This window comes from Lepidochelys kempii, chromosome 2 (genome assembly GCF_965140265.1).
Source record: "Lepidochelys kempii isolate rLepKem1 chromosome 2, rLepKem1.hap2, whole genome shotgun sequence".
Taxonomy (NCBI): domain Eukaryota; kingdom Metazoa; phylum Chordata; order Testudines; family Cheloniidae; genus Lepidochelys; species Lepidochelys kempii.
In genome coordinates, this window is record NC_133257.1 from 165,280,728 (window position 1) to 165,307,820 (window position 27,093).

At 37.5% G+C, this 27,093-nt stretch overlaps 1 protein-coding gene across 4 annotated transcripts in view; it reads right to left on the reverse strand.

Moving 5' to 3' along the window:
• VSTM2A (V-set and transmembrane domain containing 2A) overlaps positions 1 to 27,093 on the reverse strand; it is a 73,407-nt gene that overhangs the window by 25,823 nt on the left and 20,491 nt on the right. The window contains exon 5 of one of the 4 annotated variants that reach the window (XM_073332697.1): positions 13,242 to 14,396. The exons of 1 other annotated variant lie outside the window; for it this stretch is intronic. In XM_073332697.1, the coding sequence (XP_073188798.1) occupies positions 14,308 to 14,396 (89 nt within the window). In that variant the 3' untranslated portion in view covers positions 13,242 to 14,307. 2 more of the 4 variants (XM_073332698.1, XM_073332699.1) reach the window with 2 other exon arrangements.

A 27,093-nucleotide genomic window follows, 5' to 3' on the forward strand; every position in this document is an offset into this window, starting at 1 on the left:
AAAAAAAAAATCCTTTTACCATTTATAAATGTTTCTATCTCTCTTAATAATGAGAAAGGGTAAATAGGAGTGTCTTTTATAACCTCCTTTGTACCATTTGTTATTATGTATTCATCTTCTATATCCACTCTTACTTGTCTCTTCTTCAAGTTACAGTGCTATTTTTTTTTCATTTTTTTAAAATACAAGTCCATCCATAGCTCTAATCATTTTTCAACACTCACTATGGAACTCTTTCATTTTTCTGTTATACACACATCTATACCTAGATATATATTTGTAGATTCCAAGGACAGAAGAGACCATTGTGATCATCTAGCTTGACCTGTATAATCCCTAGAGCACCTCTTTTAGAAAAAACATCCAATCTTGATGTTAAAAATTATCAATGATGGATAATCCACCTTATCACTGGTAGATTGTTCCAATGGTTAATTATTCTCACAGTTAAAAAATTACACCTTTATTTCCAGTCTGAGTGTGTCTGTCTTCAACTTCAAAGTCACTGGATAGTGTTCTACCTTTCTCTGATAGACTGAGGAGTCCATTATTAAATATTTGTTTGTGTGTAGCTACTTAGAGTTTAATCAAGTTACCCCTTAACCTTTTCTTTGGTAAACTATCACTATAAGGTATGCTTTTTAATCTCTTAATCATTCTTGTGGCTTCTCTCTGAACCCTCTTCAATTTATCAACATCCTCCTTAAATTGTGGGCACCAGAACAGGGCATAGTATTCCAGCAGCAGTTGCACCAGTGCCAAATACAGAGGTAAAATAACCTCTCTACTCCTGTTCAAGATTCCCCTCTTTCTGCATCCCAGGATTGCATTAGCTCTTTTGGCCACAGCATCATACTGGAAGCTCATGTTTGGCTGATTATCTACCGCAATGGTCCCCAAACTCGTTCCGCTGCTTGCGCAGGGAAAGCCCCTGGCAGGTCGGGCCGGTTTGTTTACCTGCTACGTCTGCAGGTTCGGCCGATCGCGGCTCCCAGTGGCTGCAGTTTGCTGTTCCAGGCCAATGGGAGCTCCTGGAAGCAGCGGCCAGTACGTCCCGTGGCCGGCGCCGCTTCCAGCAGCTCCCATTGGCCTGGAACAGCGAACTGCAGCCACTGGGAGCAGCAATCGGCCGAACCTGCGGATGCAGCAGGTACAAACCGCCTGACCCGCCATGGGCTTTCTCTGCACAAATGGTGGAACGAGTTTGGGAACCACTGATCTACCACAACCCCCAAATCTTTTTCAGAGTCACTGCTTCCCAGTATAGTCCCCCACTCTGGAAGTGTGCCTACATTCTTTGTTCCTACTTGTACACATTTACATTTAGTAGTATTAAAAAAACATATTATTTGCTTGTGCCAGTTTCCCAAATAATCCAGATAACTCTGAGTAAGTGACCTGTCCTCTTCATTATTTACCACTACTCCAATTTTTGTGTCATTTGCAAACTTTATCAATGATGATTTCATATTTTTTCCAGGTCATTGGTAGAAATGTTAAATAGTGTAGGGGCAAAAACCAGTCCCTGAGGGACCCCAAGGGAAACACACCCACTTCATGACGATTCCCAGTTTACAGTTCCATTTTGAGACCTATCAATTAGCCAGTTATTAATCCTTTTAATGTGTGCCAAGTCAATTTTATGTCATTCTAGTTTTTTAATCAAAATGTTGTGTGGTACCATGGCAAACACTTTACAGAAGTCTGTTACATCAACATGACCTTCATCAACCAAACTTGTAATATCATCAAAAAAGATATTTTTAGGTTGACAGCAATAAGTTTCCATAAACCCATGTTGATTTGCATTAATTACATTACACTCCTTTAATTCTTTATGAATCAAGTCCCATGCAGCCACTCCATTATCTTTCCAGGGATCGATGTCAGGCTGACAGGCCTATAATTATTTGGGCCATGCCATTTATCCTTTTAAATGATTGGCCCAACTTTAGCTTTCTTCCAATCTTCTGGAACTTCCTCAGTTCTCCATGACTTATTGAAAATCAATATTAACAGTCAACTCAGCTCCTCAACCAGACCTTTTAAAACTCGTGGATGCAAGTTATCTGGACCTGCTGATTTTTAAATGTCTAGCTTGGTAGCTTCTATTAAACATTTTTCAGAAATGCTAGTGGAATGGAAAGAGGGGTATCATAATTATATGATAAGACTATATCATTCAATTTTTCCCAATATATTTCTAAAATAGGGTGCCCAGAAATGCAAACAGTATTCCACGTCAGGAAATAACAGCATTATAAAAACTGTTATATTTTCAGGTCTATTATCCATTCTGTTCCTTATACTACCTAACATTTGTCTCTCTGACTGCCAGTGTAGACTGAGTGATGACATTGTTTGAGTTAGCAACACTAATGGCCAGGTTTTTTCCAGAGTGGTTACAGCTAATTTAGAAGTCAAAATATATAGTTGGAAGTTCAAATGATTCCCTGTAACATATATTATTTTGTCTTTCTTAACTGTGAATTTCATTTCTTATTGTGCTACCCAACCTAGCTGTATTATGTCCTTCTGAACTTCCTTCCAGTCTGCTCTAGTCTTGACTAGTGCTGGCTGGAAAACAAGAACTGCATTTTACAAAGAAAAAACAATACAAATATGTTTTGAGATTTGATTTTTGTTTTTCATTGGAATGAAGCTGAGACTTCAAAAATCGGGAGAGGGAGAGCCAAGTGGTACAGGCATTCACCTGGGCTGGAGCAGACTCTAGTTCAAATCCCCACTCTGCTTGATTCCCCAGAATATTGTCTCTTCTGGGCTCAGTTGTTCTTGGATTTTCACCAGAAATTCCACCCTGAACCTGGAAAGTGTCACCAAAATCAATGCACTTCTACAAAGTTTCAGTTTTAACCAATTGACATTTAAAAAAAAAAAAACCTTTACCCAAAAAATTCCTGACCAGCTCTAGTCTTGACTAACCTCAATACCTTTGTGACATCTGCCAATTTTGCTTCCTCATAGTTTATTTCCTTTTTGTGATCCCTGATAAATATATTAAACAATACAAACTTTAGCACAGACTCATGGGGCATCCCACAGTTAACCTTTTGTTATGTGTAAATTGACTATGTGTTCTTAGTGTTCTTCTGTCCGATGGACAGAAGTTAGCCATTCAACAAATATGTTCAATACCAGGTATTTAAATACTTGGTTGGAAGGATTATAATATTCACTTGAAAATATAGTACTGTTTCCAGAGTGCAGATATAATTATAAAAATTAAAATCATACTAAGTTAATGTAATTACCCTTACTCTTTAATTATAGTGTCAATAAAAGAATATCTGGGTTTGATCATATATTCCTTGTGAAAAAAGAATTCCCATTGACTTGAACAGGATTTACCCATATAAAAGCTGGTGATTGTTTGTCATATAACTTTCAACCTGGGTTATGATTCTATGTATTTTTCCTTTCATTCATCAGATATTTTTCTGTTCAAAAGTTTACATATACTTCATATCTGACATAATGCAAGTGACAGAGAATGAAAGCATTGGAGGTGGGCTGAATGATTCAACAGAAATGCTACTCTTCTATGTCCACCTACGGAAGCAACTATTGTTGTTACCCACACAACTCCTTATCAGTAGGGCAATCACATTTCCAACATCATGAGCAGTTTAAAAAAAGTAGATTTGAAAAAAACAATTGTTTGGAGTTCTTTTTATTTCCCTTCTGCTTTTTGAGCCCTAACGGGGCCCTCAGGTCACATTTTCAACCTTTTTTTCCCTGCAATTGTGAATGATAGAAACTCTGTCTAAATAAAAAAAGAAAGCTGAGATTTTCACGTGAGTCCAGGACATAAACTTTTAACTAAAAGTACAACAATTGGAAAATTTGTGAGAAAATCACATGATTTGGCAACAATGTTGGCAACAGCTCTGAAACCCAAACCTCATTGTTTTAGGTCTCAGTCCTTCACAGGAATCCTCACAAAAGTAATCCATTTTGAACTCAGTGGGAGTGTTCCCAGGCATAAACTTGAGCACTGATATAAGGATTTGAAGTGCTGGACCATAAAATAGTTAGGTCAAAGCTGAAAATAAAACATAGTTACATAATTATATATTTTTAATTAATTTGAAATGAGCTGAACTGGGTTACACAATCCTTATTTTCCTTCTCTAAGTACCCTCATCACTGGCAATCAAGTATACTACAGAGGTATTATTTTGGAGGGGCTGAATCCTCTAGGGTCTTGTCAAACTGCTGCCCTAGGCAAGCAGACCCCTTCCCCTACACAAGGCTTGAGTTATTAGGCCCTGATTCTGCATCTGATATACATGGGACCCCACTGTCAATAGGGTTCTGCCAAATGCAGCAGTCCACTCACACACCGTCAGTTACAGGATGAGGAGCTCAGTCTTTACTTGGAGAAAACTACCATTGACATCAGTGGATGTTTTGCTTTGGTAAAGATTTGGCCTGTCAGCATCATTTTCAATAGCTGTTTGAGGATACTAGAGGGAATTGAGTCCTCCATTTTCTGTGTGTTGTGTTAGACTCCAATTAGTAGGCGAACCAGGTAGAATACTTCTCCAAACTTCTTTACCTCCTGTGTAAGCAGATAGCACACGGGGTAAACAGCTTTTGCTCTAATGTCTGGTTTAAATTAAATTAAAATGGTTCAAATAATGGTGAGGTAAATTTTAACAGAGTTTATTTTATTACAGAAATAAAGTGGGTGGGTATTTTTCTTTTAGTACAGGTGTGGGTGATTAACATCTCTGAAATTCAGGCCCCACATTGGTCACCCAAAACCTCAGGCACCCCAAAGCAATAGCCACTTTTGAAAATGTTGGCCTTGGTGTTTAAATATATCTCAAATTATAGTAACTCTTAAAACAGTTAACATTCAGAAAAGTTAGCATTAATTCAATGCTTTAACCCATTGCCTCTATGCCTGAAGTCACAAAATAGGTCAGTTGCAAATCCTGCAAATTATAAACAAAAGTTTCATGTAAACTGCACTGAATATTGCTTCAAAAGCTGAAAAATAAAATAATCATAGGAAAGACTATTGTTGTGGGTGACTTTTGTCAAAGAAATACTTGAGATTCTTCTTCCTTCTGAGATTTATATTAAGCCGTTTATTTTAAGTAGTTAGTTGTCAAACCCAATCATCTGTGGTATTTCTCAAGTTACATGGTATATAAAGAGTACAGAGGAATTAGTGGTCTATTATGTACATTCCAGCTTCATTGTGAGCTATCAATATATACAAGGCACGATTCTCATGTATACTAAGACCTCTTCACACACCAATATCTCCAATGAAAGGTGCTTTTAAATGGGCATACATTTCATTTGCTCCCACTTTAAGGCTCTTTGACATTCCTTGAGTGGTGTAAATGAGATTTAAACTCACAGAATTTCAGGCAGAAATGGGAGAAAAATATTTTCACCAAAATTCTTTTTTTTTGTGTTGAAAATTTTCAAATGTTGAGATTTTTCAAAAATCTCTATCTTAAAGTGTTCTCTCAATTTTTTTCTAGGCCTTACTTCTGGCCTTCTTGAAACTGTTTTTATCCTATAGAGAAAGTATTCTGGGTTCATAGTTCATAGATTCCGAGGCCAGAAGGTACCATTAGATATCTAGTTTTACCTCCTGCATAACACAGATCATGGAACTTCCCTGAAATGTAAAAAAATATTATTTTTTACACTCTGAATAGTCCATTGCTGACAATCTCTTTTAAAACTACATTTGTAAAGCTTACCAAATACATTTTGTTGGGCTTTTGTACTTAGCTCTCCAGCTACAATTAAATAATAGTATTTCCAGAACTGCACTGACAATATGATTGATGTCAAGTATCAGAGGGGTAGCTGTGTTAGTCCGGATCTGTAAAAGCGGCACAGTCCTGTGGCACCTGATAGACTAACAGAGGTATTGGAGCATGAGTTTTCGTGGGTGAATACCCACTTTGTCGGATGCATGTAGTGGAAATTTCCAGAGGCAGGTATAAATATGCAAGCAAGAATCAGGCTAGGGATTACAAGCTTAGTTCAATCAGGGAGGATGAGGCCCTCTTCAAACAGTTGAGGTGTGAACACCAAGGAATGAGAAACTGCTTTTGTAGTTGGCTAGCCATTCACAGTCTTTGTTTAATCCTGAGCTGATGGTGTCAAATTTTCAGATGAACTGAAACTTAGCAGTTTCTCTTTGAAGTCTGGTCCTAAAGTTTTTTTGCTGCAGGATGGCTACCTTTAAATCTGTTATTGTGTGTCCAGGGAGGTTGAAGTGTTCTCCTACAGGTTTTTGTATATTATCTTTCCTAATATCTGATTTGTGTCCATTTATCCTTTTGCGTAGAGACTGTCCAGTTTGGCCGATGTACACAGCAGTGGAGTATTGCTGGAACATGATGGCGTATATTACATTGGTGTACGTGAATGAACCGGTGATGGTGTGGCTGATCTGGTTAGGTCCTGTGATGGTGTTGCTGGGCAGAGTTGGCATTGAGGTTTATTGCATGGATTGGTTTCTGAGTTAGAGTTACTATGGTGTGGTGTGTCATTGCTGGTGAGAATATGCTTCAGGTTGGCGGGCTGTCTGGGGGCGAGGACTGGCCTGCCTCCCAAGATGGTAAAAAATAAAGCTACTTTCTCCCCTCCCCCAAAATAAAAATCCCACCACTCCATCAAAAATATTTTGACATGATATAACACTATATAGATTTAAATTGTTGTTAAACAGAAACGGCCTAATTAATTGGAACTCCTTTCATAAACGAGAAAGGAAATTTTGCCTTATGCTGTAGAAGAGAAGTGCAGTATTGTCATGTCTGAGAGGGTAATATCAACAGAAAGGAATATTGTAGAATGGAGAAAATGAATTAAAATATTAACCTATGTTTGACAAGGTCCCTTACTTAACTTTCTAATTAAAAGGATAGCTAAGAGCTGGAATAGGTTACTGAACACCCATCATTCGAGAAAAGAAAAGGAATACTAGTGGCACCTTAGAGACTAACCAATTTATTTGAGCATAAGCTTTCGTGAGCTACAGCTCACTTCATCAGATGCACCATCATTCGAGGTTTCTAAAAACAGGGTGGACAAACAACTGTCAGGGATGTTTAAGGTATCGTTGGTTCTGCCTAAGCATGAGGGGATGGACTAGATGATCTCTTGAGGTCCCTGCCAGGCCTACATTTCTATTACGTCTATTTTTAAACATTCTTTCTTTTTAAACAATACTGATCCTTCTCTTTGTCTTTTATTTGCCTGTAATTCTTCCATTTGCTAATCTAGCTTTCTTCTTTTTTTAGTGCTGTCTCAAATTGGTGACATTAAGAGTACCAGACAACTATATAGCCTTTTCTGTCCATTATGTCTTCAACAAAACTTCATATCTAGGAAATCAAATAAAACAATGTTTGGGATGTTTGAAACAACAGACTGATGCAGTTTCTGATGACCTGCATTAAACAATTTTCTGTGTGCTTATTGTTTAGCAAAGCTAATCTTGACAGATTAACCTTTAAAAATTTATATTGCAAGGTATTTGATCCCATTCTTGGATCTTAATACTTTTAGCTCTATGAACAACATTTGACATTTACCAATAGTAATGTCAGGCACAAACATTCCACTACAAAGTTTTTGGCGGGCATTTTTTTTCCCCTCTTGGGGCTGGGAGGTGACGGAGGGAACATTTTCTTTATTTTTTAGCATATGATGACATAACTGCAGAGATTACTACTAAGAAGTTCAACTATTTAAAACTGCCATATGGCAATTTTAGGCTAATGCTGACTTTTTGGCTTTGACCACTCTATGATATGTGTTAAGAAGCAACTTGAAGATAATAAATTGGTTATTTCATCTTAGTGTCCATTTGTGTCCTGAATCAGCCGCATATGTAACCAAATGTGTGCGTTTAAGCACACAAATAGTCCTCCAGAAGTCAATGGCATGACGGCTCACATGCTTAAAGCTACCATGGTACTAAAGTACCATGCTGGCTTGGAATCTTTGTTTGTAACTAACTGACTGTGCTTCAGTCAGTAAGGTATTATATTGATTTCCTTTGTAAGAGATTATCAAGTAGCATATTGGTCTCAATGCACTGAAAGATAAAACTGAAATATCTTTACAGTATGAATGCCAGAGAAAATAATAATGCTCATTCCCGAAAGTCAGTCTCCTGTAACCCATATGCTAATATGTGAAAAGAAGGTAATAAATTTGTCTTAAAAGTGAATTCACCAGGATTCAGTGCACTGTATATAAAACCTTTGTTTATAATTTGCAGGATTTGCAACTGACCTATTTTGTTACTTCAGGCATAAAGGCATTGGGTTAACTCATTTAATTTAATCTGACTTTTTTCACTGTTAACTGTTTTAAGAGTTACTTTGATTTGTGATATTTTTAAACACGAAGGCCAACATTTTCTTACCTGGTAGAGACTGTCTACTAATTTTGAGTGCTTCAGATTTTGGGTGACCAATGTGCAGTCTGAGTTTCAGAGGCAACTAATAAGGGAAATAACAAGAACCTTAAAATAATCGTTTTTTTTTTTTTTAAATCTCATTTTTTTAAGCTGCCTTTGTGATGTTGGAAATCTGACTCATGATTTTGTATCTTTGGGGATTGCCTTACTGATAAGAAGTTATATGTGGGTAACAACAATATTGTCTAGGAGGACCTCCGTAGGTAGACATAGAAGAGTAGTGTTTTTTTCTGAATCATTCAGCCTATCTCCAGTGGTTTCATTCTGTCATTTGTGTTATGTTAATACGTGAAGTACATGTCAACATTTGAACAGAACAAATATCTGATGAATGAAGTGAAATGTACATTGAACCATAACCCATGTTTAAAATTATTTGAAGGAAACATCACCAGCTTTTATATGGGTAACTAATTTGAAATCTACAAAATCCTAATATTTTACACAGGAAAGGAAATTACTGCATTGCCATAATACTCTCCTAAGAGAAGTTTGGAATTTCTATTCTTTCGTTGAAATTTGGTTAAAATAAGAGACCTAATCATTTAGTATGTGATATTTTAGTTTACATCATTTACTATGTAGAAGAAAAATGTCTAGACCTACAGCTTGAGTGGACACACGAGATGCAAAGAATTGTACATTAAATGAATCTGCACAAGGTAAGGCATTCCTTTTCCTCAGCAGAAGGATAACATGTTTTCTTTACACTCTTCTTACTGATCAAGAAATGATGAAATGACAACTACTGAACAGTGATAAAATGGTGTTAGATAAAAGTAGCACCACTATTTCCTCCCCTGAAACATATATGCTCCATTGATTGAGTTCCTTGTATTAGCCATTTCCCCTCTCCAGAGGACTGGGATTTTAATCCCTCAGAAAAATATTTTTTTCAAAATGTGCACTTTACAAAGTAGTGCATGTTTTACTTTTCCCCAGGAAAACAATGCTTTATGGGCCTCATCTTGTAAAATGTGGAACTTTTTATGGGATGTGGAGTTATCTCAGCTACTAATGCATCCAATAGGGTTTGAGGACACTGAGGAAGAGGACCTTGCAGGAAGTGCTCAGTACCTAGCAGGATGAAGTCTTATATGAACTTGAATTGGATAATGGTTACCACAGCATATGCCACAAATGGACACACTTCTTGGAATACCATATATCTGCAGATTCGCCCTCCCCATTTTTAATTTCAGTTCTACCTCCCACTTTTTATTTTGTAGCTTTGCCTCTTGCCTTTCTCTACTTTTCTCCTTTTCTTTAATTCCATTTGTTTATACATCAAGCTCTTTCTATTTTGCATACAGTTTGTCCTCGTTTGCATACAGTTTGCTATGTGTTTCTGGGTTTGGAAGATACTGTTTTGGTATATTTAATTGCTGATGAAGTGGAAAATTGGAGGGTAGAGGTATTATTTCTTTGCACAATGGTATGAAAATATCATTAGCAAATTAATCTCCATCACATAGAATCATTGAATCATAGAAGATTAGGGTTGGAAGAGACCTCAGGAGATCATCTAGTCCAATCCCCTGCTCAAAGCAGGACCAAGAAGTAGAGCACAGCAAGTTAAGCTGGATATTATGACGCATGCCTACTGAAAGTGCCTGACCCTGAGTCAACTTGAACGCCAAAAAAAAAAAAAAAAACTCCTTTGGAAATCAATGGGACTTCTGGTTGCTGAGATGCTGATAGACTGAAATGAGAGATTTGACTCTATGATTACCAAGTAAGGGTAATTAAAATATCTTGTAATGTTTTTCTTTTATAATATACTCTGGAAACGGTACTGTATATTAAAATGAATATTATAAACCTTCCAATCAAGCATTTACATACCTGGGTATTGAATTTTTTGAGTGGCTTTAACTTTTGTCTATCAAATATAAAACAAAGAGTAACACCTAGTCAATTTTCACACATCAAAAAGTTAACTGCGGTGAGCCCCATAGGTCTGTGCTAAAGTCTGTGGTGTTAAATATATTTATCAGGGAAAGCAAAAAGGAAATAAACTATGAGGAAGCAAAATGTGCAGATGACACAGTTATTTAGGCTAGTCAAGACTCAAGCTGGTCAGGAATTTTTGTGTGTGTGAGAATTTTAATTTTTTAAATTTATTTATGGGGGGGTGGAAAATGTTGATTGGTCAAAACTGAAACTTTGTGGAAGCGCATTGGTTTGGTGACACTTTTTAGGTTCCAGATGGAATTTCTGATGAAAAGCAAATAACAGCTGATCCTAGAGGAGCCAATAGCCCAGCAGAACAGGCAAAGTGAGAACTTGAACTGAAGTCTGTCACAGCCTAAATGAGTGCCCATGACACTTGGCTCTCCTTCTCTCTCGATCTTTGAAGGGTTTCAGTATCATTTCAATGCAGAACAAAAAAACAAATTTCTAAACCTCTTTTGAAACAAAACAAAGCAAAACCCCTCAGTTTCTTGTTCTCTAGCCAGCACTAGTCAAGACTAGAGAAGACTGGAAGGAAGTTCAGAAGGGCCTAATACAGCTAGCTAGTACAATAACAGGTGAAATTCACTGTTGACAAAGGAAAAGTAATGTATGTTAGAAGGAATTAATTGAACTATTAATTGTATATTTTGGGTTCTAAATTAACTATAACTGCTCTGAAAAAAGACTGGACAATCATGTTGCTAACTCAATAAATATATTTTCTCAGTGTGCACTGGCAGTCAAAGAGCCTAATGTTAGGATACATAAGGAATGCACTGAATATTTTTTTTTCAAGCAAAAATTATGCTCGAAATTGTGCTTGATTTACTCTTGTGAATCTTCCAAATGAAGTAATTAGAAATGCCTTTGTGAACAGCCCAAAAAGGATTGCATTTTTATATTATCCAGACATAAGAACATAAGACCAGCCAAACTGGGTCAGACCAAAGGTCCATCTAGCCCAGTATTCTGTCTTTCAACAGTGGCCAATGCCAAGTGTCCCGGAGGGAATGAACAGAACAGGTAATCATCAAGTGATCCATCCCCTGTATCCCATTCCCAGATTCTGGCAAACAGAGGCTAGGAACACCATTCCTCCCCATCCTGGCTAATAGCTATTGATGGACCTATCCTCCATGAATTTATCAAGTTCTTTTTTGAACCCTGTTATAGTCTTGGCCTTCACAGCATTCCACAGGTTGACTGTGTGTTGTGTGAAAAAATACTTCCTTTTGTTTGTTTTAAACCTGCTGCCTGTTAATTTCATATGGTGGCCCCTAGTTCTTATGTTATGAGAAGGAGTAAATAACACTTCCTTATTTACTTTCTCCACACCAGTCAAGATTTTATAGACCTCTATCATATCCCCCCTTAGTCATCTCTTTTCCAAGCTGAAAAGTCCCAGTCTTATAAATCTCTCCTCATACGGCAGACGCTGCATACCCCTAATAATTTTTGTTGACCTTTTCTGAACCTTTTCCAAGTCCAATATATCTTTTTTTGAGATGGGGTGACCACATCTGCACACAGTATTCAAAATGTGGGCGTACTATGGATTTATATAGAGGCAGTATGATATTTTCTGTCTGATTATCTATCCCTTTCTTAATGATTCCCAACATTCTGTTCGCTTTTTTGGATTGCCGCTGCACATTGAGTGGATGATTTCAGAGAACTATCCACAATGACTCCAAGATCTCTTTCTTGAGTGGTAACAGCTAGTTTAGACCTCACCATTTTATATGTATAGTTGGGATTATGCTTTCCAATGAGCATTGCTTTGCATTTATCAACATTGAATTTCATCTGCCATTTTGTTGCCCAGTCACCCAGTTTTGAGAGATCCTTTTGTAGCTCTTCGCAGACTGCCTGGGATTTACTATCTTGAGTAGTTTTGCATTGTCTGCAAATTTTGCCACCTCACTGTTTACCCCTTTTTCCAGATCATTTATGAATATGTTAAGACACAAAGCATTAGTGCATAGCTCTTTTATCCTGGAGATATATGGTCTGATCTTACTCCCATTGAAATTAGTGGGAGTTTTGTTATTGACAGTAGGGCGAAAGGATAGGGACTTTGTGGGTCTTTTAAAATTTAATATAAAGTCCTTATCCTCGTAGGATGTTAAATGTAGGTAAGCTCGTTTTTCTTCTCTATAAGGGAAAAAATATGTTGAGAGGTCAGTCTTTTAAGGCTGACCAGACATAGTTACAGAGTCCTCTAGTAAACAGTACACTGCACCATGTAAAGTATTGTAACATGTTTGTCTGTGTTAGAATATGAAACAGCAGGAAGGATCTGGATTATTCAACTTGGGTGAAAAGAGGAAAGGACATTAAACGCTACCTAGCTGATTTAACAAACAAATATTTGTAGTTTTCCCTTCCTTCATTAATTAATGTAATTCATGTTATGTATATTACTTCCAGCCAACAGAAACATTTTCATTTTCACTTCATAGGCATAAAGAAATGTAATGAAGAGTATGAAAGAACAATGGCTAGCCACCTATGGAAAGGGAGAAAAAAGGTACCTCTTTAGCCATAGCAGGAAGAGTTCTTGAGTGAATCACTGTAGAAATTTCACTTGACTAAAACTCATCATTAAAAGAAAATCTTCCAGGAGCACATTCTGTTTTTTTTTTTTTCTCTTGACCTTGCTTGCACGCAGTATTTGGCTAGAGACATTTTACATTCTCTGATGATAAAATCGTTTCATCCTCAATAAACATAATAAATTAAAAGGGCTTTCAGCCACCAGACTACAACATAGCATACACACAAGTAAAATAATTCATTGTTCAGAGACCATAACAAATTTTAATGTGCATTTTACAGAGTAAACAGAGGGCTGCATTGCCATCTGCAAGGGGTCAAACCAGTGGAAGTGAATGCATGTATTACAAAATCCACACAGTACTGAATTACAAATTAAAAAATAATGCTTCATCAAAAAAGGAAACAAAAATGTCTGTTGGTGGCACGACATATAGATAATATCAAAAACTATCTTGCATGAGGACAATGGTATGTCTACTGTGAAGTTATATCACACATACTGTAAGCAATTTACAGAATTGAAGTTAGTTTTGCATATACAGGATTTGCAAAATTAGAGAAAACACATCGAAATATAGAACACACACACAAAAAAATGTATTTATATAACCACCACACAGTCAGTAGGGGTTGGCCTAAGTCAGCAACTGCCACCATTGGACAAGAAACAAACCAAGAGAAAAGAGAGGAAAAGGAAGGGGGTGGGGAAAAAAAAGAGGAAAAAATTCAAAAAAGTGAAATAAAAAACCTTCAATAGTGCTTCTTGCTTGTCTTCAAAAACAATGTCCTCTAGTCCTGTTAGTTGGTTTGCAATGTTGGTGGGTTTTTTTGCATTCCCCACCCCCACAAAAAATAAGCTTTTCATCAAAGTTTCTGAGGTGGTTTTTGACATCAGCGGTGATGCTGAGTCATTTTGTTTTCTTGGGATTTTTTGTTGGTTTTATTTATTTATTTTTGGCCACTGTTTGCCTCATGGCTGCAACAGTTCTTTCAAAGAAGGAAACCAAATATCATCCAGAGTGAATTTGTATAATACTAATGACTTGCAAGCCAACCCCTGAGCAGTCAAGGATATGATGCTTCTACTTGCTGAAAGAAAAGGAAACTAGGGCTTGCTGTTACAAAATGTCCCGTTACATCACACCAGTTCTCTTCAAATAAATGATCAGTGATACAGCAAAGAAAATAATATAGACCAAGAAAATGTGGTATCCTCTTCATATATATATTTATATGTTTAAACAATATATATATTTGTTTGTTTTGTTTTTTGTACTTCCTGAAGGTGCTCCATGTGTAGAGAATTAGAGTACATTGGGTGCAGAGTGGTGGTTGGAGGTTAGGGTCAACTTTGCTGTCCGCTCCGTGGATTTTACAGGCGATTTGCTCTTTGCTTTAAGAAGAGAAAGTGATATTGGAAAAAGTCAGCACTTTTAGATTAAAGCAAAGCACCCTTCACAAAGCCACAAACAAGAAGCAGGACAGAAAGTCCATGGCTTGTAGCTATCCTCGCACCTGCGGAAGAAGTTATAAGATATTCGCTCATCTTGCAGATTTCCAATGCTCCTTATAAGGCTGTTTAAACACATACATTTTATATATTTAATTAGCTCGCCAGCTTGGCTCTGGTGCCCATGAATGTCTTGGCATGCACTGCAAATAACAACACATACAAAGTATTTCAGTCCCAGGGAGGTTCTTTTTTTTTTTTGTATGTCTTTTTAAACAATGTAATCTAATTATAATATACATAGAGAAACAAATCTAAACACCTTCCACCTCAAAACATTCCTTACAAAATAATTTCTGAAGTTGCTCTGTAATGAGAGTATTTTCTTACTAACAAAACAGTCTATTGTTGACAGCAAAATATTTGCTTGCAAAATAAAAACAATGCTAAGGAACCTGGGAGAATGGCAGTGCAGTGTAAGGGAAGAAATGTATGCTCAACTGTTTGGAGTATATTTATTTTTGAGTAATGAGATCTTTTGATGTTTTTTTTTCTCTTCAGAAAGCTAAGAGAATGATGCTTAAACTGTGGCACTAGATTTAATGTAAGATCCCTTAGAACTATGCTAATTAAAATTGAAAAGGTGGCATAGCAAGTATTTTGGAGTTCTAGATGTGTGACATGCTAGGTGTTAAAGTGTGAGACCACTGCTGTACATCATAAATACATAAAGGACTTGCATTACTTTAGGGGAAAGTTGTAAACTGAATCTGGCCATACTCTTCATTAAAGTTCTGTTTATAAAGGGTTAATAAATGATTGATTAGATGTTACAAATACGATCAGCATGTGTTTATAGATGGTGGTCAGGTCACCTGTAGATAGCGCTGTCAATGCTTATAAACAACCTGTTGTGGTTTTGAACCCTAATAACTGATTTAACATTGAGGAAAACAGCTACTAATCCTTTATAACCTATCTACATATCGAACTTCAACATCAGGTGTGACCCTAAATTTTCTTTTCACAAAAAAAGTGCACGTATGACTTCATAAAGCTATAATATGCATTATTAGAAGACAAAGGAAGTTAGTGATATCAAAGATGCTAGGACAAGTGGGTTTTTTTCCCCTTCAGTTTACAGATGTCTGTCCAGTTAAAAGAAAAGGAGGACTTGTGGCACCTTAGAGACTAACCAATTTATTTGAGCATGAGCTTTCGTGAGCAAGGTAGCCTGTTTCCTCTTGTTTTTTCCTACCCCCCCCCCCCCCCCAGATGTTCTGGTTTAACTTGGATTTAAACCTGGAGAATGGTCAGTTTAGATGAGCTATTACCAGCAGGAGAGTGAGTTTGTGTGTGTATGGGGGTGGGGGGGATGTGAGAAAACCTTGATCTATGCAGGAAATAGCCCGACTTGATTATGTAAAGAGTTGTCACTTTGGATGGGCTAGCACCAGCAGGAGAGTGAATTTGTGTGGGGGGGTGGAGGGTGAGAAAACCTGGATTTGTGCTGGAAATGGCCCACCTGTTGATCACTTTAGATAAGCTATTACCAGCAGGACAGTGGGGTGGGAGGAGGTATTGTTTCATGATTTCTGTGTGTATATAAAGTCTGCTGCAGTTTCCACGGTAAACATCTGATGAAGTGAGCTGTAGCTCACGAAAGCTCATGCTCAAATAAATTGGTTAGTCTCTAAGGTGCCACAAGTCCTCCTTTTCTTTTTGCGAATACAGACTAACACGGCTGTTCCTCTGAAACCTGTCCAGTTAAATATCTGTCCTCTTTTGCCTAGAGAATATAGTTTTAGGTAAAAGCTAAAAATATTTGCTTTCCTTTCCCTGTTAGAATGGAGATCAAATTAAATTTCAGATCTCAATATACTGCCTCCTTTTGCAAAAAAAAAGTGTGGCTCATTGTACATGGAATTAATATGAGTAACTGGCCGAACTGTGACTTTTATAGGCAGAAGTTGCCATTACAAGGATTTTTACCCACTGTAAACACATGAGGCTATCTGAACTAACTGAGGTATTGAAAATACCCCTGTAGGGGTAGAACAAATGAGGACTTTGTAATGACACCCACTGCACTCCAAAATTGGATTTTCAAAGGGAGCTAAGGAACCTGTGTGCCCAACTCCCATTGAAAGTCAGAAGGAGTTGAGAACATAAGAACGGCCATACTGGGTCAGACCAAAGGTCCATCTAGCCCAGTATCCTGTCTTTCAACAGTGGCCAATGCCAAGTGCCCCAGAGGGAATGAACAGAACAGGTAATCATCAAGTGATCCATCCCCTGTCGCCCATTCCCAACTTCTGGCAAACAGAGGCTAGGGACACCATTCCTGCCCATCCTGGCTAATAGCCATTGATGGACCTATCCTCCATGAATGTATCTAGCACTTTTTTGAACCCTGTTATAGTTTTGGCCTTCACAACATCCTCTGGCAAGGCGTTCCACAGGTAGATTGTGTGTTGTGTGAAAAAAAATACTTATTTTGCTTGCAATATTCAAGATGTCGGTGTACCATGAATTTATATAGAGTCAGTATGATATTTTCTGTCTGATTACTTATCCCTTTCTTAATGATTCCCAACATTCTGTTAGCTTTTTTGGACTGACGCTGCACATTGAGTGGATGTCTTCAGACAACTATCCACAATGACTCCAAGATCTCTTTCTTGAGTGGTAGCAGCTAATTTAGACCCCATCATTTTATATGTATAGTTGGGATTATGTTTTCCAATGTGCATTATTTTGCATTTATCAACATTGAATTTCATCTGCCGTTTTATTGCCCAGTCACCTCATTTTGAGAGTCCTTTTGTAACTCTTTGCAGTCTGCCTGGGACTTCACTAACTTGAGTAGTTTTGTATCATCTGCAAACGTTGCCACCTCACTGTTTTACCCCTTTTTCCACATCATTTATGAATATGTTGAATAGGACAGGGCCCAGGACAGACCCCTGGGGGACACCAGTATTTATCTCTCTCCATTCTGAAAGCTGACCATTTATTCTTACCCTTTTTGTCCTATCTTTTAACCAGTTACTAATCCATGAGAGAACCTTCCCTCTTAACCCATGACTGCTTACTTTGCTTAAGAGCTGGTAGCCTAATTTATTTATTCTCATTTGAAAGTCTAATGTACAGTAGAATATAATATTATCTGATATTAAGGACTTGATTCTGCACATAAGTAAATTTGCTCACAGGACTGCAACGGATGTACTCGCTATGGATAATTGCTCACACCCACAACTGTTCACAAACTGGACCCAAACGCCACTGCAACTCAGTTTTATTTGTTGCTTGTAGTATCTTATATACATCATCTCTTTTTATCATGGAATGTACCCTTTCTTTATATGCTTTACCTTATTTTAAATCAAGCTTATGGTTCATCATATTTTCAGGAGATTTCCCTCTGTTCCTTAGTTAAATGAGGACTTTTATCTACAGTTAGACTAGCTCATATTATTTTTATATTTGCAAGTATTTTTACTATCATTTTGTGATCTTTGTCTTATCCATAGAAATCTATTTGAATTGATCGATCAAATTCTTTAAAAAGTCATTTGAATCACACCTTCTCTGCATGAGATCTACAGCACAGTTTATGCACAAATGTTCACAAATCCCATGTGGATATTTTTTAAAGGGGCCTATTTTGAACAATTATTTAATGACAACATAACTTGACAGTTTGAAAACCGTAGCGTGATGTTGAAGGAAACTACTACCTTACAAAATGAAACTGACCTAAGTGTTTCAATTTTGGAAAAGGCAAAACTGCAATATTTGCAACCAATCTTTTCTTTTCAGCTACCATTTTGTAGAACACAGAAATGATGATGCACTGAATAATCAAGATGGCATCCTTTTCTCTCAACCATTGCATAAATGTATGCTCCAGATTATATAATTTCCAGCACACAAATTGCAGGCTCTTCTGTTTGTGCTGGGGTGGTTTTGTTTGTTTTTTCAAAGATTTTTAGATCAGGTTTTATACAGCATGTGCACGTTAAAGCTTAAGTGAGCTTATTGGGAACAATCCCATTAAAATATTTCAAATTTCTTAATAAAAAGAGGCTGTTAGGAATATCTGAGGTTACTTAGTTATGTAACATGGTCATCATGGACCTGCATCAGAATAAGCACTCTCAGGGGTTGACCCTGTAGCATCCCAATGCAATATTGGAGTCTTACTTTTTCTAAGTACTTTTATTTCTTTTCAAAATGCTCATCCAATCATGAAAACCACATTCCTAGTAATATGTCCTATCAAATAAAATTGATTTCTAAGCTACAATGAATATGAGTGAGTATGAATGATGGTGAAGATTAAATGAACTTTTATCTTTTCAAGGATACCTTTGAAATACTGTAGGAATCTAAATGTATTCAGATTTTTCACTGAAGCACTGAATACGTTTCTTCAGTCTCATAGTGGCTCAAACATCTCTCTTCCCTATTTGCAGGTAGTGGGAAGCATATACAAAGTACAGACCACATTAAAGCAATAAAAAAAAAGCAACTGTTTAAGTTTCCATCCTGTTTCTTTTGAAGTCACTGATGGAAGCTATCTTTTATTCCTCTCAATTTCTTCTTTTAATGATATGATAAAGCACTATGTAACAGAAATACTGCGGTGCACCTTTCAAACCCAGATCTACATTTCTCAAAAGGTCGGGTGGGGAGGGGAGCGGAAATCTGGCCTTTTGGTTCAACACTTCATATAGACTAAAGCCAGATGCAAACTTCATATCTGGATCCAGATCCAGACGTTCCCGAAGTTCAGGATGTTCAGATCCAGGATTTTGGTTCAGATGGACTTCTAGTGTACATGTCTGGCCAGAGCATGAGTAGCACCACTGGAACTGTGAGCACAGCAATGCTAGTTACAAACTATTTATCTGGCTGTGGATTTTCAAAGTTTATCACTCATATGCCTACTATTTCTAAAAGTTTTTTTTCTATAATTAACAAACTAACAGCTAAAAGAGATTTTATTGCACAACACGAGTGCTGTGTAAAGCTTGAGCATGATTGTCAAGATCCAAGATAGTGGTCTGAAGAAAGAATGGACGTGTGTGTGCACTATTGCTACATTACTAAAGAAATGCTACTTAATATGTATACTAGCGATTCTCAAACTGTGGTCTTTGAACCACTGGTGCAGAGCACTTGCTCATAGTGAGAGGACAGCTGGCTGGTCACATGGTGCTGGGTCTTCCTTTTGTTCCAGCTGCTAAAGTGCATTGAAAGAAGTGAAACATACATTAAATATTTTCCTAACGTTACTTTTCCATGTAGCTAAATATTCTATTTGCCACAGACATGAGTGTGAATGGGAGGAGAGGGTTCTATGGGAAACTCTTAAAATGTGGTGCACACTATGAAAATCTTTGAGAATCCCTTTGATACAAATATGTGATTTTACTTAAATGCCAATATGATGGTGGGGTGTTGAATAGTGTTCCACACACTTATGAAAAATAAAAATTAACAAATTTTGGCCTTAGTGTTGAAAATAATAAACCCATCTTTAAAGCTAACATGGACACATCTATCCATGTTGTGTACATATCAAGCATGATACGTACAAAAACCTAAATGTGTACATATACTGTATACTAGTGAATATTAACTTTATTCTATAATTAGCATTATTGTTAGAATGTCAACATTTTAAATGTTACTTTTCAGCAGAAGGGATGATTTCAAAAGTATAACTGCAGAATACAATTGGTCAATTGGTCATGTGACTCATGCTAGGCTGACAGACCTGATAATAAGAGTAGAGTCTCCAGCTTCCATTTGGTTATTGATCATATACAATTTTACAGACAAAGTCAGATTTAAAAAAAATCTGTTTCTTATCATTTGTTTTTGTTTTCCCTTAAGGTTGAAAATACCAGTTACATAATTTTTTTAACTGTTTTAGCTCCTTCTAGTTGCAGATGTATTTGCTCAAAGTCCCTAAAATGCTTACCTAGCTGAGGTGTAAGGCAGTCTGCTTCTAGGAGCATGGAACTTCAACAAATTTAGTTAGGTACACCCTTAGGAACAGCTAACCTCTGCAGAATGCTTAGTTACTGAGTGCCTCTCATACTCCCAGCTCTTCCTACCTTGCAGATCTACTAAATTCTAATGGCCAGATCCTCTTAGAACTTTACTCACAATGAATAGTATCCTACTCCTGAGACAGTCCCACTGAATGCAGGCTGGTTAAGAATGTGGCCTTCAGGATTTGGAATGTCAGGAGAAGTCTCAGATTAATGAGTAAAGTGCAGGTTTGGTGCTCAGAGATCAGGACCAGTACAGTTAAGCATAAACTTTTCAGGTCATCATGTGGTCTCAGTACAGATCACCTGGCTTTCAACACCACATTTGTATATACATTTATAATGTTTTTTTTTTAACTACACTGAATGCCTTGTATTCTTCTGATCATCTAAATCATAAATAGAACTGTGTGAAAATGTGGCTGTTTTGTTTTGCAAAAATTTATGCCGGCATTTTCTTTAGTTCACGGTTTTCAGACTTGGACCCTCCTTCACTCCTATCAGTTTTTCTGTGTGATTTGAGTTTCAAATAAGTCTAAAAGCCAAATCCAGTCAAAATTCTGCATAATTTCCATGTAAAATCAATCCAGGATAATTTAATACTTGCCCTAAGTTCATTCAAACTATTTATGAATCTTAAACCAGATGTATTGAAAGGTTGCCTGAGTATTGTGTTTGTAAAGACTGGTCAAACCAGGAAGGTACATTTAATTTCAGCTTTGATTGTGTATTATTTCACACAGTCCTGAAATGAATAAATTCCTTCTCTGCCCTCATTCTACCCATCTCTGTCCTTGTTCAACTGTGGAAATCTCAACCTTCCTATGTTTTTTTCTTACCAGATATATATAAAAAAAATTCCCATCCTGAATCAGGCCTAAAAGTGAAAAATCATAAAATTTTTCATGAACCAAAATCTGGAAAAAAAATTGGTCCAGGTCAAACAATCATTTTATTTTGAAAATGTCAGTGTCTTTCATTTTGATTTCAACCTTTGTTCGTTTTTTTTTTTAATAATCTATATGTACTGAAATTTCAAGCCAAAAGGTCACTTGGACTTGAAAAAACATGTTTCTATATTTTTTACAATGAAATGTTTTGATATTGTGACAATTTCAAAACTTTCTTCCAATAGTTCTTATGAGTAAGGAGAACTCATCAAACTGACCCTGGTTTGTAAACAGCTTTGGTTTCAACAACAAGGCATTTTCCAATTAAAAAAAAAAAGCATTCTTTATCAAAAAAAATTCCTGACCTGTTCAACTCCTTCTCTCTCTTATGCAACTAAAATGTGCACACATACTATACTTTGAAGAAATTCACCTTAAACTAATCTGAGAATGAATTGTATTTTGGGGAAGGAATTCTTTCTACCCTTAGCCTTCAGTGCCCATTATTAATGTATGTCTGTGAGGAGTTAAAGATTCCAGATCCTTGCCACCAGACTGTAAGATTCTGGTCTGAGCTGGTGGCGGTGCAGGGCTACCTCAGCCTATAGGTGAGCTGTCCCTTCTTAAGGAACCTAGTGACTCGGGGAGCTACACAGACTGTATCATCTATTCCTGAATTTCGGGACTGGAACTGTGACGTGCCATTGCATAAGATGAGCCATGGAATGGAGGAGAATCCTTGAGTGTGCCCCTTCTCTGCACACCTATCATAGAATCACAGAACTGGAAGGGACCTCAGGAGATCATCTAGTCCAGTCCCCTGCACTCATGGCAGGACTAAGTATTATCTAGACCATCCCTGACAGGTGTTTGTCCAATCTGCTCTTAAAAATCCCCAATGATGGAGATTCCACAACTTCCCTAGGCAATTTATTCCAGTGCTTAAACACCCTGACAGTTAGGAAGTTTTTGCTAATGTCCAACCTAAACCTCCCTTGCTGCAATTTAAGCCCATTGCTTCTTGTCCTATCCTCAGAGGTTAAGAAGAACAATTTTTCTCCTTCCTCCTTGTAACAACCTTTTATGTACTTGAAAACTGCTATTATGTCCCAAACAAACCCATTTTTTTTCAATCTTCCCTCACAGGTCATGTTTTCTAGACCTTTAAACATTTTTGTTCCTCTTCTCTGGACTCTCTCCAGTTTGTCCACATCTTTCCTGAAATGTGGTGCCCAGAACTGGACACAATACTCCAGTTGAAGCCTAATCAGCGCAGAGTAGAGCAGAATAATTACTTCTCGTGTTTTGCTTACAATACTCCGGCTAATACATCAGTGTGCCCCTCCTCTGCACACCTATGTAAGGGTCTGTCACTTTCTGACTTTTGGTGTTTTGGAAAAAGGAATAACCAGAGCATTAGTTAAATTATCAGAAAATGTTAAGGGTAGGAACATGACAGGGACTACTCCATAAGAACTCCTCTTAAACCTCTGTGCAAGCTACCTAGACTTAGTCCAAGCCTGTAGGTGTAATCAGGTGCTCTCTGCTCACTTTATCTTTCCTTCTTCTGAATAGTGGGGCAGGTGAATGGGTAGAACTCTGGCTCTGGCTCCACAACTTGCTGGCTAGTACAGCAAAACAGTGCAAACTGGTGGTGGTGTTTGCTGCTGGTGGAGGACAATAACAAATTACTATACACCAACCTTCAAAGCAAAGGGGAAAGCTGGGGAGGGAACTGTGCCTGCATTATGTTTCTGAGTCACGATGCCTTCCTGGGTTGGTGCCACATCTTGCTCAGAGCTGTGTCTAGAATTACAATCTAGCCCAAAATTAGGAGGATTTGAAAACACTTGTAAGGACAAAGACAGAGAGAAAATACAAACATGCACATAAAAGAATAAAATGAGACTCACTTTGCTGAAATGGAAGGAGGAGCAGAATGGTCCAAAACTGGCAAGGAGAAACCTATGTAAGGGGTAATGATGAAAAGGAGCTAGGACTGATTGTGGCTAGAAAATAAGGCATCCATTTATAATCTGCTATGGCTGCAAATAAGGCTAGTGCAATGTTAGGGTTGGTTATAGATGCAAGACATAAAGTTAGTAGACCTCAGTGTGGCACTGCTATGACCGCACATTGAATATTACTTTCAGTTCTGTGGACATCAAAAGGAAATCAGAGAAGACCAACATAATTGACCAAAGGCTTGGAAGGATTGCTGCCTTGGCATTATTTTTGGGTTCTCCCTTGCCCTTAGCCCATGCATGGAGGCCACAATCAATCATGCTGCTTCCTCCTCCACAACATCCTAAAGATGCATCCTTTTCTTTCTACCCCTTCAAGCAAAGCTCTTGTTCATCATTCATTATTTCCCTTCTTGACTATTGCAGTATCCTCCTAACTGGGCTTCCAGTCACACACTTCTCCCTGCCCTCTTCCAGTCCCTGTTTCCAGTCCCTACAAAATACTGTTGTTCAAACAATCTTTCTTGCAGATCAGTTTGACTGTGTCATCCCACAGGCTCTGAATGTGGAGTAATCTTGTAAGTGGTAGAAGCTTCATCACTTGGGACTTGTCAGACTAGACTGGACAAAACCCCAGAAAAGATGCTGGGTGCAATCAAGTATTTGCAGGAAGATGGGCTGGACAATCTAATTGGCTGTTCCGTGTCTAACATATATTATTTTATAATTCACTGTATCCATTCAGCATTGAACCCAAAAATCACTGTTTGGCCTGTTTCATTTTAAAGTGTAAATTGTTTTACACTATATTACTATATACACATATATGACTAGGCAAGATTTTTCCCATAAGCATGACCAGGAGATCTTGACATGAAACTGTTTAATGGAAATTCATTTACCCCATGATATGTGGCATTCATGTGCGTTGCTGCTAATGATATGAACTCACTAGGTTCAGCACTCTGTTTAAATACTTATGAGAAGCTTATCTAAACTTTGTTTTGGTCTGGAAATGAGGCCAGAAATCTTGCAAGGACAGCTTTTTTCCCATGAGAATACTGCTACTTTGCATTTCTATAGCGCCTTCCATTTAAGAATCTCAAAGCAAATATAAAAACATGAAAGACCCCTAGCAATCCTGTGAGAAAGGTAAGTAGTAGTGTACCCACTGTACAAATTGGTACAATGAGACACAGAGAGATTACCAGTGATTTGCCTGAGTTTGTGGAAGAGCAAGGATTAGCGGTCAAGTCAGTATTAGAGACCAAATGTCCTGTACTCTAACAACAAGAATATTTTTCTCTCCCAGGTACTTATAGACTTAAACTGTCTTGGGAAATATTGTGAGGCTAACAGCTTGTCTACATAAACATTTAGTTTGCCGCAAGGTGGGGTGTGAATCAACCCCTAACCCTAACCCTAACCCCGGCACAAGGTAATGGGTTGAGCTCTTTCCAAATTTTGAGCAAAGAATCTATTCAATTCTTGTATAATCTACTAGTCACCACTGTGCTTCAACATGGACATTCCAAGCTATATATTTAGTGTGTTGTCACTCTTTATTTTATCCTTCTCTTCTTGTCTGGATCTTACAACTTTCTTGACCCACTTCAGACTAACCCTTCAGAGTATGAGGTTGTATGTATCAGTAGTTCTCAGTCATGAGTAGGGATGCTCGTACTTCAGCCTTTTATGACCCATATCTGAGTTCCCTTCCCTAATTTAGGGCCTGATTCTGTAATGTTTTCCTCACACTGAATATTCTTTACTCATATGATTATTCCCATTGACTTCAACAGTCTACTTGCATGAGTAAATACTTTTCAGGGAAAGGGTTGAGATATAAGGGGCCTTTCTATACAGGCGTCTGAAATGTCATTGCTGGTTACTCACACTGGATTCAGGGGGAGCGCAAGATCCAGTGTTGGTAAGAATAGGCACAGCAGGTTGCAGGCTCTGGTAGTCCAGCTAAAACCCAAACAGTAAATTGGTACTTACTCCTAATATTTGGAAAACATTGGCAGCATGTTCTGGGAATACTCATATTTGATTCCTTGTGCACTGAACAGTGTTCTTCTTTACTTCCCCACTGGGAACAGTGGTCTTAAAATATCTTTGACATTTTTTAAAATGCATGATACACAAAGGAATAAACCATTGCTTTAATGCTGCTCGCTTACCAATGCCCTAGAATTTGTTTGAACTGACATTTTTAATTGTTGACAGCTGTATGGCTGATCAGCTTCTCAAACTTTATCTTAACTAAGCATGGCTGTCACACCTTCTTATTCCTTAAACCCAAACCCAAAATAACAATACAGCTTCTGGCTGGTTAATAGACTTTCAAATTATCCACAAAAATGTGAGTCACATTTCAAAACTTAATTGCACCAGTCCCATTCTCCTACATACCACTCATCCATTCCTCAAAAAAAAATAATTATTAAATATATATATATATATATATATATATATATATATATATATATATATATATATATATATATATATATATATATATATATCTCCTAACTAGGATTGGCCCTAATACTATCTCACAAGTGTTCCAGAAGCACTTCTATAAAAAGAACGTCTGCAAAAATAAGCTTGTGTGTGTCACAGACACTGAAGAATTGTTGCTCATTACAGAGAAATCTCTGTGCTACATATCACCTTTTGCACCCACCTGGCAATGTTCAGCCTCATCTTTTAGATGTGGTTAGCCTGATTGTCCCCTCATTTGCACTGGTGTAAATTGGAAGTAACTCCATGAAAATCCACTAAGTCGTATTGGTGTCAAAATCGAGTGATGGGAGAATCAGGCCTAGAGTGTTTCTCTCAATGTTTTAATTTCATCGTCCCACAAATTCTAAATCACTGAGCTTCTCAACCATTCCCTTTACATCTATTTTTTACCTTTTCCCCCAGGGCAGTGAGGGTAGGGGTGGTTAGAACATGGGCAGGCCTTTGCTAGTATTTTATGTGGTAAACACCTAGCACATAGCATGGTCACCCACATATATTTTTGTATATATTTCAAGAAATAAATAAATGTGTGAGCTCTTATTTCAGCAGATGAAGATTCAGGCAAATAGAGTACTATAATATTTAAGACCTGGTATAAATCAACATTGCTCCATTTAAGGTAATGGGCCTACATCAGCTGAGAATCAGGCCCTTAATGATTTAGTGACAACCTACTGCCTCTTCCTCAGTTCTTATTTTTTTGCTTCTCTCCAACAAATCTTATCATTTTAACATTTTGTTCGGTGGCACGGGGAATTGGAGGAGGGGGAATACAGTAGATCTATTGCAGTGTTCAGCAGTGTATTTCGTTTTTCGTTGTGTCAATGGGCACTGCTCTTCTGCAGGCATTAGTTCACTGGGCAGTTTCCCCAGTGACACTGTGTGTGGAAGCAACAATAGCAGCCAAGGTAATAACAGCATTAGCATCAGAAGAAACAGCAGCAACAAAATGTTTTCCTAACTGTGTTTTGGTCACTGTTGCAGAGCATGTAGAGTCTGTATGAGTAGTATCTACAATACAGTCTGTGGCCATTATCTTTCACTTTTATATTTTAACTCTTTTCATTATGTTAGACAGCTTTGTTCCAGGCAAGTAGTATTTACCGATAGGTGGGGGTCAAACTTCAATGAGATGTATCTCACACATAAACTCTCTCTCTCTCTCTCTCTCTAGCAAATTGCAATAACA